General features: G+C 35.3%; 1 protein-coding gene across 12 annotated transcripts in view; it reads right to left on the bottom strand.

Moving 5' to 3' along the window:
• Positions 1-19,395, bottom strand: part of RFX3 (regulatory factor X3) — a 308,074-nt gene that overhangs the window by 159,752 nt on the left and 128,927 nt on the right. For all 12 annotated transcript variants that reach the window (XM_063594035.1, XM_008976997.4, XM_055092194.2 and 9 more), the window contains one exon: positions 18,105-18,229. In XM_063594035.1, coding sequence (XP_063450105.1) covers positions 18,105-18,221 — 117 coding nt within the window. In that variant the 5' untranslated portion in view covers positions 18,222-18,229. The remainder of the gene's footprint in view (positions 1-18,104; positions 18,230-19,395) is intronic.

Here is a 19,395-nt window from a genome sequence, read left to right as displayed (position 1 = left end):
GCAAACTATCCCAAGGACAAAAAACCAAACACCGCATGTTCTCACTCATAGGTGGGAATTGAACAATGAGAACACTTGGACACAGGAAGGGGAACATCACACACCGGGGCCTGTCATGGGGTGAGGGGAAGGGATAACATTAGGAGATATACCTAACGTAAATAACAAGTTAATGGGTGCAGCACACCAACATGGGGCATGTATACATATGTAACAAAACTGCACACCGTGCACATGTACCCTAGAACTTAAAGTATAATAATAAAAAAAAGAATATATGTTATACGACATCATTTATTGGAAATTCAAATAAAAGTCGTGGAAAATATAAAGCGATCTAAATAACAGAAAGCAGACCAGTATTGTCTTAGAATTTGGATGGGAGAGGAAAGGTACTAATAACAAAGAAGAGGGAAGTATTTGGGGTAATGAAAATGTTCTGTATTTGGACTTTGGTGATCTTTATACAGGTATATATGTTTGCCAAAACTCATCAAACAGTACACTTAAATAGGTGGATTTTATTGCTTGTAAATTATACTTAGAAATTTTTAGTTCGGTAGTTTCTGAATTTTTTTATTATGTTCGCTTCTTAGTTAAAAATATTTACTTATAAATTATATACATGTTCTAGTGTATAAATATAAGTATACACTTTACAAAACATACAAAAATAGGAATTATAAAATAAAAACTAAAGATCAAATATTTAAGTATCCTGTTCATTGAGGCAACTTCATTAGTTAATTTTACAGCACAATATACATTTGGATAAGAATTCATCACTGAAAATAATACATACAATAGACATAAATCCATGTGTCAAAAATCTTAGTATTTGGAATTTTAGAGCCAACTTCTTATTTAGGTAATATCTTCAAATTGTTACATGACTGTCAAAGAATTGGACAGGTACTCATTCTGCCCTTTTCTTGTTTCTGCCTGCAATATTAATGCAATCTTCAATCTGTAAGCTATATGTGGAAAAATTTTTAAGCCACTTGTCAATATTATGAAGTTAGTTTAAAAACAGACTACATAATCCATTAATCCGCCTTGCTGAAAACGGAAAGTGTAACAAACAAGTTGCATTTTTCGGCCCTCAGCATGCCTCATTTATATATATGATATGTATAAGTTTCTATATCTTGGCTATATCTCCTATTTTTAAGTAAAAACAAATAGAAATAAAAATTCTAATACTTCTTTCTCATATTTTTTTTCTTTCTTTCTTTCTTTTTTTTTTGAGATGGAGTTTCACTCTTGTCACCCAGGTTGGAGTGCAATGGTGCAATCTTGGCTCACTGCAACCTCTGCCTCCTGGGTTCAAGCGATTCTCCTGCTTCACCTTCCCAAGTAGCTAGGGTTACAGGCATGCTCCACCATCCCCATCTAATTTTGTGTTTTGAGTAGAGATGGGGTTTCATCATGTTGGCCAGGCTGGTTTCAAACTCCTGACCTCAGGTGGTCCGTCTGCCTCAGCCTCCCAAAGTGCTGGGATTACAGGCGTGAACTACCATGCCCGGCCTTCTTTCTCATATTCTAGTAAGTCTTGTTGCACTAACCTAGAATAGAGATGCTCCATTTTGGATACATCAGATAGTGACTGCTTACGCTATTCAGAAATTATAGTTTAAAAATTGGAGTGTGTGCCTGTACATATTTAACACTAAACATGTAAATAAATTACTGTCAATTTAGAAGGCAACTCAGTCATAACCTAGTTCACTCATTATTTCAACAAACATTTACTGAGGACCCATTATGTGCCAGACATACAGTGCATGCAAGGTTCGACTACAGTGGGAGCAAAGGGAGACATGGTCCCTGGATCATCAATGTACATTACAGTTTTGCGGAGAGACACTAATTACATGAATCAATTAAGACCATACTAATGAAACAGTCTGTGAAGGAAAGGCACATGGGCTAGGAGAGTGCATAAAGGAAAGTTAATCTAGATAGGACGATCAAGAAGGCTTCCCTGGGGTCATGACTGCTGACCTCCACAAAATATTATTAAAACATAAGCAAGCATAAAGCAAGGTATAAACAATGACAGTGTGGGACCAACTAGTACAATGAGGTTGGGTTTTTTTTTATTCAATTTGCCTGTGATATCACTTAGCTTTAACATTTTCATATTAAGACTGGTTCTCTTTTTCCTCATTAGCGCAAGACAATTAAAGTGGTTTAACCTAGAATGAAAAAGATCATAGGCAAATATGAAACACACGGAAATTGAGTGGAAATCTCAGTTATAATGTGGTTATTCAGCTCATCTGTTAATAGATTCAATTTGTAGTTTCATTATAAATTTTATCTAAATAAGCACATACACCTGCACACACACGCAGAGATAACTGAGAATACATCCATATACCACACTTTGAGAAACACTACTCTTTGCAACCATTTGCATATCTCCAGTTCTCAGCAAAGTATGTGACGTACAGATCAATAATTTGTACTTATATCTGTAAAACACTTTGCAGTTTGCAGAGCACCACTACATCAATTATTTTTTCATTTGACCTTTATAACTTATGGGCAATTTATTTATTTATTTATTTACTTTAATTTTTTATTTTTGAGACAGAGTTTTGCTCTTGTTGCCAGGCTGGAGTACAATGGTGTGATCTCAGCTCACTGCAACCTCTGCCTCCCAGGTTCAAGCGATTCTCCTGCCTCCACGTCCCAAGTAGCTGGGATTACAGGCATGCACCACCATGCCTGGTGAAGTTTTTGTATTTAGTAGAGATGAGGGTTTCACCATGTTGGTCAGGCTGGTCTTGAGCTCCCGACCTCAGGTGATCCACCAGCCTCAGCCTCCCAAAGTGCTGGGATTACAGGCATGAGCCACTGCACCCAGCCTCATTATGGGCAAATTATATTTCAAAGATAAGAAAACTAAGACTGGTGGTACCCTGAAGAAGTACCACCCTCTCTAGAAAGTTTCCCACAGTTTCCTCCTCCCATCAACTGACTCACCTCTTTGCTCCCACATCCCCTATGTATACCTCAGACATTACCATTCTTTATGTCATCTTCTGTTTACCTACCAGTCTCTTTGACCTAACATCAACATTCTTCATATCACAGCACTAAACACGGTTCACGGCTCATAACAGATGCTCAATCAGTATTATAAAAAGTGAAGCTCAGGAAGGTTGAAGTGACTTGCTTAACACCATATAGCTTGTAAGTGGCAGACCTGGCATTTTGATTCACCTACATCTCATTAGATCAAATTCAAGTCACTATCCCTTTAGTTCATATCTCTAATATTTTAGAGCAATATTATTACTGCTTCATAAGAAACAGGACAAAAACCACATTAAATGAATGCTGACTTGAAGTATTACCAACCAAAATGAAGATAGAAATATAATTTAAGCTCAAACATTAACAATATTTTCCATGGGAAATAAATTGTCTACTTAGATTTAGCACAATTAGTTAAGAACCATCTAATTAATTAGCATTCTTAGTAGTGCTATTTTTATACTGAACATTTTTATACTGAGCTTTAAAGAGTATGAATTTGTTTTATTACACTAGCTTCTCTAGATCACTTTTTTCCCATGATAAAGTTTCTCAACTTCTCTGATGCACTGTTGCTTTGTTATTTTTATATCTAATCTAGATATCTTTAAAATTAGATATTTTTAATATCTAATTAAAATAATTAAAGAAACACTCCATTTTTCAAAATGTATTTCTAAAAGTGCTTGGGAAAATTAAGCATAATCATGAGTTTTAAATATTATAACTGTCTACCAAATCAATGAACCCATAGGCAACAAACCCTCAAAGTCAAGGGAACCTCAAATTCAAGGAAAAACCTTGAAAATAAGCCCAAAACAAAGACCAAAAAAAATTCCCAAAATTATTGGTAAAAAGGCTTTTTGTAGAATAATTATGTTATTAATGGTCATAAACAGGACTGTAATTGATGATCTTATCAGTCCCATAAGAAAAAAATCAATAAAAAGATTATTACTGGGATCTGAAGCTTAGGTTTGTTCAAAGTAAAATTAATTTATTTAGTATCACTTTCCAAAAAACTTCAGAAATAATTTTGCTCTATCATTTCAACAATCATTTCAACATACAGATTTTATAGATTTGTTTACAAACAAAAAGAAAACATGTAAATCTGTATTATGGTTTAATTCTACTAATGATGAGATAGAAAGTTAACTTGAGATTCACAAATGGGACAATGCTTCTTTAAACCTGATTATATTCATAAGCATTTTTATTTAAGAATATAATTCCGTTCTTCATATTTTCTTATATATATATCTTTTCCTTGATTTCTCTTCTTTAATCATACTATTTATAAATAGCTGAAATTACTACTAATAAAAAGCACAGATTTAACAGGATCCAAAGCTATCAATACTTAATAACCCAGAAACACCAAATAATAAAGGGAGACAGAGAAACAAGAATCATGAAAAATCATGCCCTTGGTTAGCTAAGCAGATTTACAAAAAACAGCTTGGCCAATCTGTAAACCAGAAATAAAAAGTTATATATATTACTACTTTCAGTTTTGAGCCTTACTTTTTTGTTTGTTTGTTTGTTTGCTTGTTGTTTCAACTGGAGCACGTTCCACTTTTCTCCATGTGACACCTTGAGGTTAATATATAAATTTATTATATGTTAGGGGAAAAACAGACTCCACTCTATCTCCTTTGTCCCCCTTCCATCTGTCACCCAGGCTAGAGATGTAGTGGTGATCACAGCTCACAGCAGTTTTAAACTCCTGGGCTTCAGTGATCTTCCTGCTAAGCCTCCCAAGTAGTTGGGACTATAGGCACATGCCACCACACTTGGCCTGAGGCTTACTTTTAAAAGTCACTTGTTAAAATTATACTTTACAGAAATAAAATATAATCTTTTAAAGCAACATTTAAGAATTTAAATTATAAAAAGATGAAAAGTTGTACCTTTGTATGTAATTTAAAAATCTGTATTCTGCCCCACATTCAATAATTAATATGTCAATTATAATATGAATTTGGGTGAGTTTAACTTTTTAAAAAAAATACTGATCAATTGATTTAATTATTCTAGCTTTTCTTAGAGATTGGGGTGGAAACTGTGGGCCTTCAGTCTACTAGAATATATAGCCTACTAATTAAAACAAAAAGCAAAGCCACAAACTGGCTAATCATAATTTTTTAGTTTAGTACCTGATTTCTAATTTTTAATGCTTTTGTCTTTTTCTTGAGAATCACTTAGTTTGTATTTTCTAGCAATGAGGTTTGTAAAGTAGTCCAATTGTACCACCAATTCCTTATACACACCTGTTTTAAAAATAGTCCTTTAGAGTACCTGTCATTCTTAATTATCATCTGTTTTATGTGTTTTTCAAACAAATTTATTTTCTTGATAGTAATTTTCAAGACAAGAGTTGATAGGAAATGTAGAGAAAATTAGGCAAAACCTCAAAATTTATTTTTCGCTATACATTTTTCTAGGTGACAATAAAGTGGTTCAAACTGGATACTTTTTTAAGAGCTCTTATTGCTTAGAATATATATGGCAAAGTTTCAGTTTTTATTTGCTTAAAGATAAAACACTAAATAAATGCCTATGTCTATTGACTATAATTTATTAGTAGCTCATATTATCACTTTTTGAACTTATTTCAGATTGGCAAAGTTATTTATTTTAAAATGTTCTTCTTTTAATACAACTTCAGATTCCTAGAAAAATTGCAAGAATTATACAAAATATTCCTTTCCGCAGATTACCCAGATGCTAACATTTTACTACATGGATTTTATCATTTTTCACTCTTTTTTTAAGGTTCTATATTTATTGATGTTCATACTTAGAGTCTGAGTTTAGGTAGGGCATAGGAGGTTCAAGGATCACTTTTTTAAATTTGCTAGTTATTTTGCTCAAATAGTCCTTTATATCCTGGGTGCTCTTCTTTGCTTTACTACTTCTGCTTGTGACATTTCTTGATAATGCATAGTGATTGACAGAGCTAAAATTAATCCTTCTTGACATAAAGTAAATTATGTTCTTTACCATGGGGTTGCCATGTTTAGTACAGCTGTCAGAGGGCTTATAGCACTTAACAGTTTATCTTGTTTAATTCATCTGACTGCTTTATCTCTGGAAGTAGAGCTTAAGAGCTCATGAAGTCAGATGACTTGAGAATGACTCTTGGCCAAAAAAAAAAAAAAATGCCTAAAGCAAGGTATATTAGTTAAAATATTAGACTTAAGACTTAGCACTGAGTTACTAGGCAGCCAGGACAAAGAGAGTGGCTCCAGTTTGCTTTAAATAGAAAGCCTATAAGTTCACAAGGGCTGTAAGGAAAATGAACCATCAGAGTCTTTTCAGAAATGGTTTGACTGATGTCAACACAAGTTTTGTTTTGTTTTATTTTGTTTCAGGCAGGGAGAGAGTGTTCTGCATGGGGATGGGGGTTTCTGGTAAGCGGAAAACCTGATAAATTCTAGAAGATATGTAAAACTTTCAACCCACATTTTCAAAGAAAATAAAAAGGCATAACTTGTGTATCTATTTCTAAAATCAGCCCTGGATTTATAAAAAAGTACAATAATTATTTTTCAGGGACAGAAAAGTAAGTGCTCCATTAAATTAACCCTCTGATATAGTGGTTCAATTTGATACAGAGCTTGAAATTTTTTGATGACCGATTCATTTGGCTACAGAAGTATCCAGGAGAGAAGATGATTCTCAAACTGTGTTCCATAAATCCCTAGAGGTTCCACAAGGCATGTAAAGAGCTGCTATCGGGGCAGCAGGAAACTAAGTGAGCAAGGCCCAAGTCCTTTCCTCTCCACATACACAATGACACTATAGAATACCTCAGTGTTTGCATTATTTAGTGTATTCCTCCAATACATATTGAGCATTTACTACTGGCCAAGTATTTACTGGTTTCATGAAAGAGCCTCTGAAAAAAAGAATCATTTGCTAAATAGATAGTATGTGCCCCACTCCTGAAAGCAATGTAACATCAAGCTCACATACATTCATTTTATAATTACTGTCCTGGAGTATACTTCTCAAATACAAGCACAGGCTGTCAAGACCAAGTGGCTATTACCAAAAACAAGTTATTTAAATTCCTTTAGGCCCAGTTTCCTCGCCCATAAAAGGCAGATAATGCCAACTACCTTGCAGGGGTGTTTTAAGCTTGAGAAATAATGAGCCATGCATTAAGCATAGGGACACATAATAAGATGCTCAGTAGATTGTAGCTTCTATTACTATGATCCATTGTTTCAACTGGACTTCTGACAGAAGTAAAATGGTAGGTAAATTCAAAATGATAGCTATTATTGAAAACTTAAATAGCTTATAGTGCAGACTGAAATATTATTCATAAGCTCAAGATACCAAGACACCTGTCCAGGTGCCACCTAACACCCTACTTCAACTCTTACCACACCCTTCCCACGCTCTCCCCCAGCCATATAGACTCTGTTTCAACTCCACAAACCCACCAGCTCCTCTCTTGTGCCAGGTCTTCATACACTCACTTCCCTGAATAAACACTTCCTTTTATTCCCTCACTGTTACCTCTATTCCTCAAATCTTAGCTTAAAAGTCAGTCCCTCTGGGGAAACTTCCTTGACCAGCTCATACTATAAATGACAATTTTGATTTCGACCTTAAAGTTTACCTTTCTTTGACACACTGATGACAAACAGACTCAGCTATACATTGAGATCTATTAGAATGAGGGTGTATTTTTAGCACACATAAATAATTCTTCTAATTTGCTAAGGCAAAAGGGTAGATGCTCTGTTTAAATTATGTTGCAAACTGTTCAAATTATATGTAAGTACAGGTGCCAGTTATCCTAAAGTTTTCTATTTTCTACTCATGTAAAACATTTTATAGGACACATTGAATTTTCCCAGCAAAAAAAGAACTAATGTTAAAATTGATAGTTTGATAGGCAAATTAGATATTAACAGGAAAGAAATTGTATGTCTCTAAGAACAAAACTATGGAATCAACTAAAGTAAGTCTATACATAGTCTTATACAGTAAGTGATTTGTTGAAGAAGAAAACTCCTGGCCGGGTGCAGTGGCTCACACCTATAATCTGAGAACTTTCGGAGGCTGAGACGGGTAGATCACCTAAGGTGAGTTCAAGACTAGCCTGGCCAACATGGTGAAACCCCGTCTCTACTAAAAGTACAAAATTTAGCTTGGCATGGCAGTGTGCGCCTGTAATCCCAGCTACTCAAGAGGCTGAGGCAGGAGAATCACTTGAACCCAGGAGGCAGAGGTTGCAGTGAGCCAAGATCGCACCATTGCACTCCAGCCTGTCTTAAAAAAAAGAAAAGAAAAGAAAAGAAAACTCCTTGCAATTCAACTCTGGGACGTCCTTGGGAATAGTTGCACTAAAGGAATAGTTTAAGCCTTTTCTAACTAGAAACTCAAATTCCAATAAGGTCATCTAAGATAATAATATATTATTTCCACCCTAATTTCCTAAAGTCTTAAATCCTATCACAATGCCACACTTGATCCAAAACTATTATATTTTATGAGGTAGATAAAATGGTGGAGGTATCTTTATTGAGAAATTGTCTGGCATTTTTTCAAACGACTGATGACTACACTGGGTGCCTATTCAAAGTGAAAGACACCACCACCACCCCTGCAGATCAGAGGAAGTTGGTGTTGGTTCTGATCTAGAGTCTGAGCCTCCCTGACTCATAATCCAGTCCAATACAAGGAAGGAGGAACAAAAGTTCTTGACTAGTAAAGAAAATGAAAGCAGCACTGGTTTCTAAAATAGCTACAGAGGATAAGTTACTTGAAAGTGAGAACAAAGAGAAAGTGGCCAAAAGCCAAAGTTACAGAAAAAGGAGTTTAAAAATTCCAAATTTTTTTAGAAGATCATGAATTCTACTACTATTACTACTATTAATAATAACAATGAAAATAATAATAGTAAAAAATAATAAATGTATTAAAGGCTTATTATAATCAGGTACTACCCTAAATATTTTAGCAGAAGTATTATTTAATACTTTTAGCTATAAATGAGCAAGATATTGTTACAATTATTTTATAGAAGAGAAAACTGAGTTTCAGAAAAAGCCAATAAGTTGCCCAGTCATATAAGTAGAAAGGACTAGAGCCAGGATTTGAATTTATGCCTTCCAACAATAAAGCCCACTCAATTTCCACAAAATCTGCTTCCCTTTATGAAGTAGTCCTCAAAGAAATACAAGAGGAAGCCCAGAAGCCATGGAAGAAAAAAGAGATAATAGTCAATAGTATCAAGTGTCAAAGAAAAATCCAGAAAGATCCTAGAAAATAATGTTGGATTTAGCTTGTCCAGAAGTGCACAGTTTCAAGTTGGATGGGGAGAATCCAAATTTCATAGGATTAAGAACTGAACATACAAAAAGGAAATGTAGTAGACAAGTACATATGTCTCTTATCAGGAAAATTGGCAGTCGGGGAATACCTAATGAAATAAGTCAACTGAGTAGGAAGAAAATGAAAATGCTAGGGAGGGGACACATATGAAGGTATCACAAATGAGTCATCTGATCCAACCTTCTGCAAAGAGGCTCTTGTGCAACACTGTTCCATATGCCTCACTTCCCAGGTTCCTCTCCCCAATCACCTTCACAGATTGCCTTATTTCACTTGAAATCTTTCATGCTTTCCTTTACCAGAGATACCCTCTTCCAGTTTGTTTTTCTTGTGAATTCCAACTTTTCCTTCAGCATGCAGCTCAAGGGTCACAACTTTGGTGTCACATTATTGACCCTCACTCCCAAAGACAATCTTCCATCTTTGCTCCTAAGCACTTTGTATCCAATTCCATCAAACTTGTATTTTCTTCAAAAGCTGACTTCCTACCCATCAAATACCATGTCAAATTTTCTTAGAAACCCCAGCATTTAACATAGTGCCTGGCACATTCCTCTTAGAACATGGTATCTAGAACTGATCACAATGATCTAACTCTGGATAAAAAAAATTTTTTTTAATTACTTAATAGAGAATCAAAGCATACTATTACTCAACTACTTAAATAGTAGAGCTCTCATTTTTTAACTATTCAGTAGAGATGGTCAACAAAAGGGCCTTAATATTGGATTGGCACAGCAAGATTTATTTCCATTGTAAATCAGCATGGTCCTCCAAAACACCTTACTTCTTTATATTGGATACCAAAATTTTGCAGTTCTGGTTCTAAAAATAAATCTCTCCAAGAACTAAAATCATTGTCTTTTTTTTTCAAAAAGACATTCATTTGGAATTCATTTTAAAATATAACTCAATCTTTCAGGATGTCTGCCACAGTCTTAATTATGAGAACACTGTCCCCCCTCAGGGAACCAAGCCAATGGGAATCAAGTCCCAAATAAGAGCAAACCGGAGAAAAATGCCTTTGCTTCAGCTGATTATATGAAATAATGGTCTCAAATGAAAAGAATTCTATTCATGTCCATCAATGCTAGGATTCACAGAAAGCAAACCTCTTGACCCTGAACAGAAAAGAAAGATAAAGACAAGCATGATGGAGTGCACTATCTTGGGCATAGCTCCCCAAACTAACAAATTCATTTAAGATACTTTTGATCAAAATTTGATCCAACAGAATACTCTATTATGAATTTAACAAACTATAGGCAATTTTTAAAAATCACTACTGATTGCTTTCATGACAATAAACTTTATCATCGGTATAATTCTAATTATCAGGGTTTCTTACTGGTTGTAACGACATACTACTCAGAATATGGCCAACAGAAGTGAAGATGGAAATGACCCAGTATTGAAACTACGGTCTACGGAATGTGAGGATCTGAGAAGTATTCATATTACACTTAAATTACTAAAATCTATTTCCTAAAGATTAACAGATCATTTTGTAGATACCCAAAATAAAGAGATCTAATGGAGACTATTCATTTAAATCTTACCTTACTTGAAGATTGCCCTTCTCCTGCAACCTAATTTACAACTCTGGTTAGATTTGTTCCCCAAAGAAAATGTCATTTATATTTTTGACCACAAGGATAATATGCTCAGTTTGCAGGATATACCATATTTTATGTGGAAAGGCTAAATGTGTGATAGACTGATACTAACCAAAAAGAAACCAACATAGCCAACTAGCTATTCTATTCCTTTTAATGACTCAGATTATGAACAAAGTGTCCTTCTCTAGTCTATCTAGGCAATTTATAGAAAAAAACAAATGTTCTTTCCTGAATATAGTCTTGAAAGGAGCTTTTATGGCATAAAAAGGGGTTTCAAATATCCCAATTACAAACCAAAAATCTACCAGAAACAAACTCTCTGAGTCCTTTAGCAGGAAAAGGTAAAGACTACAATTTCTAATCATAAAAAAATTTCAGCAAAATTGAAAGCTTCTTTGAAAAAAAAAAATCTTGCTTTGAACTCAATAGAAGTCCCTGAACCCCAGGACTCCACTATACTTCATGTGTTACATTTAGAAGAAACAATATAGAGACAATACATTTAGTCATTTTGAGAGAAAAAGATTTGTGCTCTTCTCCAAGAAAGAGGTAAGACAGACAGAGGTAGTAGAGAGGAGGACTATAGTTGCAAAGGCAGTTAAAACTGAAAAACTTAAAAGGGAGGAAAAAAATCTTAGAGCTGTGGTCAAGATGGCTTAGAAATTATCCTCAATGTTAGCAGTACTTGTGGAATACCTGGAGCCCAAGATTATAATAAAGAATGAAACTTCTGACTTCTGTCAAAGTTCTACCTTGAAAAGAAAACTAATCTGGCTGGCTATGGAATAGTAGGAAGACATTTTCCTTTGTCTTTCTCCTGGATGTTTAACTCAGTTCTAGGACAAGCAGGGGTTAGACGACCTCCTAGGTTGAGGCATAAAATGAAAAACAAAGAATAATCTACAAGAAACTCTTTACCAAATCATTCAAGGATGAAGGATGAGGAGAAGGAGCAATCCATTTCTAGTCATATTCTATAGAGACCCATTGGTCCAAAAAGTCTTTATAAAGATGATAGGATGGGTAAAATCAAAATTTGAGTTTCTAATCAAGATACTTAGATATTTTTATCAATTTTATTGAATTGGGCAACAATGTCTATATTTGGAAATAAGACTCTGATGTTTTGTGAGATCATGAAACGATAGGAAATTTCATATAGCATTTCAGATTGAGTATCCCTAATCTGAAAATCCAAATGCTGAAATGCTCCAAAATTCTAAACTTTTTGAGTGCCAGTATGACACCACAAGAAGAAAATTCCACACCCAACCTCAAGTAATAGCCTGCACAAAATTACTTAAAATATTGTATAAACTCACCTTCAGGCTATGTGTGTAAGGTATATATAAAAAAACATATATTTCATGTTTAATGCTGGGTCCCACCCCCAAGATCTCTCATTATGTATATGCAAATATACCACAATCTGAAAAAAGTTCCAAAGCAAAAGTACTTCTGTTCCCAGGCATTTCAGGTAAGTAATATTCGCCCTGTACATAGTAAGATCCTGCTATTCTTTGTTCAGAATTCTCTATCCCTGAACCATATTGTCTAAGAAAGTGTGACAAATGGATACTTGAGGTCATATAAAATAAACAAAAAATCATAAAAACAATTTTAGAATTGTTTTATTCGGTACTTACTACACGGTGAAATTAGAAGCCTTATGGCTTTGAAGAAACAGAAGAAGTGTATAATACTGCAATCCTGAAATTTTCTGGTTTCTCATTGATATGGTTTGCCTGTGTCCTCACCCAAATTTCATCTTGAATTATAACTCCCACAATTCCCACATGTCTTGGGAGCAACCCTGTGGTAGGTGATTGAATCATGTTGGGGTGGTAAAGTAAATTGGTACCAGTAAAGTGAGGCACTGTTGAAAAGATACCCCAAAATGTCAAAGTGTAAAAGATACCCAAAAATGTAGAAGTGAACTGGATAACAGGCAGAGGTTGGAACAGTTCGGAGAACTCAGAAGAAGTCAGAAAAATGTGAGAAAGTTTGGAACTCCCTAGAGACTTGTTGAATGGCTTTGACCAAAATGCTGATAATGATACGGACTATGAAATCCAGGCTGAAGTGGTCGCAGATGGAGATGAGAAACTTGTTGGGAACTGGAGCAAACTTGTGGGGAATTGCTATGTCCCCACCCAAGCCTCATCTTGAATTGTAATTCCCACAATTCCCACATTGTTGTGGGAGGAACCCGGTGGGAGGCAATTGACTCATGAGGGCAGGTCTTTTCTGTGCTGGTCTCGTGATAGTCAGTAATTCTTATGAGATCTGATGGTTTTAAAAATGGGAGTTTCCCTGCACAAGCTCTCTCTCTTTACCTGCTGCCATCTGTGTAAGACATGACTTGTTCCCCCTTGCCTTCTGCCATGATTGTGAGGCCTCCCCAGCCACATGAACTGTAAGTCCCTTAAATGCTTTTTCCTGTATAAATTACCCAGTCTCATGTATGTCTTTATTACTAGTATGAAAATGGACTCATACACTCATCATTCCAGTATATTAGGTTGGTGCAAAAATTAAATTAATGGCAAAAACCGCAATTACTTTTGCACCAACCTATATATAATATTGAATGTCTCAAAATTTTAAAACATTAGCTATAAACTTTCTCTTTATGTCAAAATCAACAAAGCAAAGTTACAATGAAAAGTTGAATCAATAGAAGTAACTACCTTTGACATCAATATCATGATTTCTATATCCATTATGGGTCAGTAACAAAAGCTGGAAACTTTTAAAGGCATTTTACTATAGTTTGCAAACCCAAGATAACAGCAGCACATTAACAATTCAAACATTATAGGCATGTCAGAGGAATAGGAATTATAGCACGAATCTTATCAGTTATAGAAAATTGACATCCACGGGGACACCACTGGAATATACTGGGGAGCTTCAAACATGACACTATTCTACTTAAGACAAAAAAAGAAAAATAATGACAAAGAAGAAAAACATGCTTCTAAATAAGTCTGGGAGGACAACATAACAAGGGTCTCCAGGCAAATATCACAGCAAAAAACTGCGTGAAATAAAACACTTTGTTGACAAAAAGAAAATGAGTGTTCTCACCTTCTTTGCTCGGTGTAAAGGAATATAAGGTATCACCTGCCTTGAATGTCCCAGAAGAAAAAGCTAACTTGAGGAAATGAAAAATATGCCTGCTGGGAGTGAGCCATATGGCACAGTACAATGTTTTTTCCAAAGTGTGGTCCAGGTGTACACAAGATTATTTCTTATGAGGCCAAGAATGAAGTGGTGGGGGTGGTGAGGGTGTGTATGTATAATCTTCTATTTATGGCTAGTGACACTGATTTTCCACTTCTGACAGCAATCCAATTTTTGTTTTTAATATATGTATTTAATATAAAATGTGATTCTACTTAAGAAGCAATCAGGTTCCCTCTACCAACCCCTATGCAGTAAGGTAACTGGCTTTCCCTAACTTTAGTAAAATGTTTGGAGGTTTGTTCTTTGGCTTAATCTCTTCATTGAGGAATACCAAACATGGGTAATAACACATGAAAAAAGAGAAAGATTAATTAAATTCGCGCAATAAATACCCAACTCTTTCCGCAACTCAGCTCCCAGGCAGCCAAGCATTCCCCCACTAGGCAGGAAGTTGGACAAGTCTTCTTAAAAAAATTGACCAGCCAAAGAGGGCAAACAAATATACTGAACATTAGAGGGTTCTTAATGAAAAAGCCTTGTCAGTCAGATGACCCCATTTTGAAGTCAACAAGACTCACTCATGCATTCAAATCAGCGTCTTATATCCACATTTTAAAATATGGATAAACACCCACAGATTGTCAGACATCAGAGAAAAGCTTTTAACATGAAAGACAGAGACATAGTAAAAAACAAAACAAAACAGAACAGAGTACCTTAAAAGAAACAGACTATGTAAAGAGAAAAAAATTTCAACAAGTTAAAAAAAATTAATATCTTCAGAAAGGAAAAAGAAAACCATGAATTAAAACATGATATTACGAAAAGGAACACATAGGAATTTTTTAAAAGTTCCTGAAAATTAAAAAAAAAGTGATAGAAATTAAAAATAATAGAAGGCCTGAACAATGAAATTGAAAATAGAACAAAAAAAGTCCAGAAAGTGAAAAAAACAAGAAAGCAGAGGGAGAGGTAATCATAAATGAAAAAACTGAATAAAGTTTCCCAGAAATGAAAAAGCACGAATGTCCAGACTGAAATGGCCCATGAAGGTTCTAGCACAGTATTTGAAAATAGGCCTGCATCAATGCACATCATCATAAAGTTCATAAAACTGGAATTTCAAATATTCTACAAAGTTTCAGAGAAAAAAAAAATCACATAAACCACATAAAAAAGATCAGAAATCAGATTGGTGTTTGGCTTGTCCATGGCAATCCTGCAAACTAGAAGAAACACAATCATTAAATCTAAGAAAAATAAATGAGTTTTACAGGAAAGGAAGGTAATCACTGTTTACTACAAGGCTGGATTTGAAAAGCACTTATATATCATGGTAATATAAGCACTGAATTTACTGAATTTACTGAAATTAAAATATAACTTATAGGTTGAGACATGAAATTATTGTTTTTGTACATAAAAAAACACATATGGTTCAATCTGTCAAGAACATAAGGGACAGGAAGGGTGGGTGGGTCAGGGTGTGTGTGTGTTGTGTTAGGGACCAAAAGAAGGGCATGCTAAGATAATGTTTAAAATGCTTAAAACTAAAAAATCAAGCTGCAGTAAAATAAGTATACTATATTTACATAAATGGAGGTAAATATCAGAAAAACAGGTTTAAAGAGGTCAATGTAGTTGCCTATGAGGAGTGGTTTGTGGGAGAATGGGGGAGGTTAAAGACCATTTTTTTAAAATAACAGAACTTGCTAGTTTTTTGAGTCTTTATACTATTATATACCCTATTAAGACCTGGTGTAAATATCTGATAATATGTAAATTCAATAAAAAGAAAACTTTTTTTTCATGTTTACAGAAGGCACCTTCCAGAGATAGGAACACTATTTCCATCACACTCTTGTTAGTGATAGGCACTCTCTCAAAACCATTCTTCTACAGAGATGAAAACCAGAGTGAGTTAAATGTTCAACATTGCCTTTAAAAAGATAACTGTTATCTTTTTAAACTTAGTTATAACAATGTCTGAATTGTTCTTTACTTGCTCTTCAGATGACATGACATAAGCTATCCCTTTCTCAATAAGGTTCAGAGTCTTAAAATTGGTGATGGCATTAATAATAACAGAGCCTTTTAAATCACCATTTTGAAGACTCATTTTTAATGGTTAAAAAATATATATAAAAAGATAAAAACATAACCAATAAAGTGGGCGCTAAACAATTGGTACACATGAACATAAAGATGACAATAAGAGATACTGGGGACTCTAAAAGGAGAGAGGGTGGGAAGGGGATAAGTGTTGAAAAATTACCTATTGGGTACAATGTTCACTATTTGGGTACTGGGTACGCTAGAAGCCCAAACCCCACCATTATGTAATTTAGCCATAAAGCAAACCTGCACATGTATCCTCTGGATCTACAATTTTAAAAAAGAGAGAATATGCTTAAAAGAAATAAAAGGAACATAAGCAATAGATTGAAACATGTAACACTTTTTGTAGATCAAAACTATATATAGTTCAATCTAATAAACTGGGAGCTTGAGGGATGGGAAAGATGTATATGTGTATATGGCACAGTATGCTAAGATTTTTTTTTAAATGTTTAAAAAATAAACACAAAATGGCCGGGCACAGTAGCTCATGCCTGTAATCCCAGCACTTTGGGAGGTTGAGGTGGGCGGATCACGAGGTCAGGAGATCGAGACCATCCTGGCTAACATGGTGAAACCCCGTCTCTACTAAAAATACAAAAAATTAGCCAGGCGTGGTGGCAGGCACCTGTAGTCCCAGCTATTCTGGAGGCTGAGGCAGGAGAATGGCGTGAACCCGGGAGGCAGAGCTTGCGGTGAGCTGAGATGATGCCACTGCACTGCAGCCTGGGAGACAGCGAGACTCCCGTCTCAAAAAACAAAACAAAACAAAACAAAACAAACACAAGACGATTATTTCAGATGTCTTTACTTATCCTAAAAGCCAATGACTTCTGTACGATTCCAGCACACCCCCTGCCCAACCCAATTCTATATCCTGTAAAGAATATAACCTTGCATCTATCAATTATAAAAATGTCCTTCATCATCTATAACCCATCTGTATCCTTCTCCCTAACCACTTATTTATAATTGTAAGAGCAATGTTTGCTAAGGAGTCTCTTTAATACTAAGAAATAATAGGCAAATCTTGAATCTCAAGATAATGTTATATGACATATGATCTTTCTCACTTATGTTCTCACCACTCTTTAGAAGAAATCACAGGCCAGTGTGTTCACAATCCACATACATGAACAGCATTACTTTGTCAGTATCTTTCCAAAACAAGCCAACTGCCCTGCGTATGAATAAGACCTGTAGTAAATATCTGATGATGAATTCACTCCCAACTTTTTAAATAGCTTGAGTCAGATCTCCAGACCTTGAAGATTACTCTATTTTCATTCAACAGTATTTATCAACCACCTAATGCAAAGGCACTTTCTAAAATACCACAAAGGCAAAATCCCTGCCTGGAAGGTGCATGCATCCTATTAAGTACTACTGTGAGCCAACTAAATAAAGTATAATATTGCTGACATTTCAATATGAAAGAAATAGAAAGTTGTGATAAACAATGAGGAGAGAAGAAGAGAAGGAGAAAACTTTGAGTGGTCATATCAGAAAAAATAACTCACTTTAGCAGTCAAGACAGGCTGTTTGAGAATACAGATTATAACTTGAGTATTCATTTTTGTATCCCTATAGCCTAGCACAGAAAGAACCTGGCACATCAAAGAAATGCTCAAGAAACATTTGCTGAATGAACCTAAAAACTGAAGTATGCCTATCATAGCAAGACAGTAAAGTTCAAATAATTTTTGGATACAGGTATGTTGGACAGCCAACATAATGAAAGTAACAGCATCTTTTCTAAGAGCAGTAGCTCCTTACCTGTTGTTGTACTGGTACTTGCTGTACCACCTGCGTAGGCACTGCTGCTTGACTAGCCACAGATGTTTGTAAGGTCACTGTCGAGCCTGTGTCCGACCCAGTCTCTGATGTCTGCATGATGGTCTCTGAAATAGATTAAAATGAAATTAAAGTTTAAAATGTCACTCCTGCATGACTAGCTTCCTTACAATTGTTCTTAAAATCCTATACTGAAACTAACTTTCAACTCTCATACCTCTTATCCCAACATACTACCATGACAGTCTGTGCATGTGTATGGTCATTCTGCCACTTTATAAATAATTACTCATCCACATTCTTTAAAAAAATTCCCATTAGCACCTCTTATCCTGAGACTATCCAGGTTAAATTTCATTGAAAGCTACCTTCTATCTCATTTGTTATAAATTGTTTAAATCCCTTTATAAACTATCATCCAAAATTATATCAAAATGTTCTAAATTCTCAGAACACAAACCCTATCTGGATGTAAATGTCATGAATTCTACTTTCTTGACACTTTTATAGGCTGTCAGGATGTCACCAGAATATAATTTAGAGTAAATCATTTCTTTTTTTTTTTAATACTTTGTTTTAGGGTACACGTGCACAATGTGCAGGTTAGTTACATATGTATACATGTGCCATGTTGGTGTGCTGCACCCATTAACTCGTCATTTAACATTAGGTATATCTCCTAATGCTATCCCTCCCCCCTCCCCCCACCCCACAACAGGCCCCAGTGTGTGATGTTCCCCTTCCTGTGTCCATGTGTTCTCATTGTTCAATTCCCACCTATGAGTGAGAACATGCAGTGTTTGGCTTTTTGTCCTTGCAATAATTTGCTGAGAATGATGGTTTCCAGCTTCATCCATGTCCCTACAAAGGACATGAACTCATCATTTTTTATGGCTGCATAGTATTCCATAGTGTCTACGTGCCACATTTTCTTAATCCAGTCTATCATTGTTGGACATTTGGCTTTGTTCCGAGTCTTTGCTGTTGTGAATAGTGCCGCAGTAAACATATGTGTTCGTGTGTCTTTATAGCAGCATGACTTATAATCCTTTGGGTATATACCCAGTAACGGGATGGCTGGGTCAAATGGTATTTCTAGTTCTAGATCCCTGAGGAATCGCCACACTGACTTCCACAATGGCTGAACTAGTTTACAGTCCCACCAACAGTGTAAAAGTGTTCCTATTTCTCCACATCCTCTCCAGCACCTGTTGTTTCCTGACTTTTTAATGATCGCTATTCTAACTGGTGTGAGATGGTATCTCATTGTGGT

The sequence above is a fragment of the Pan paniscus genome, chromosome 11 (genome assembly GCF_029289425.2).
Source record: "Pan paniscus chromosome 11, NHGRI_mPanPan1-v2.0_pri, whole genome shotgun sequence".
NCBI lineage: Eukaryota > Metazoa > Chordata > Mammalia > Primates > Hominidae > Pan > Pan paniscus.
Note: the sequence above shows the minus strand (reverse complement) of the source record. Positions and strands in the feature narration are given on the sequence as shown.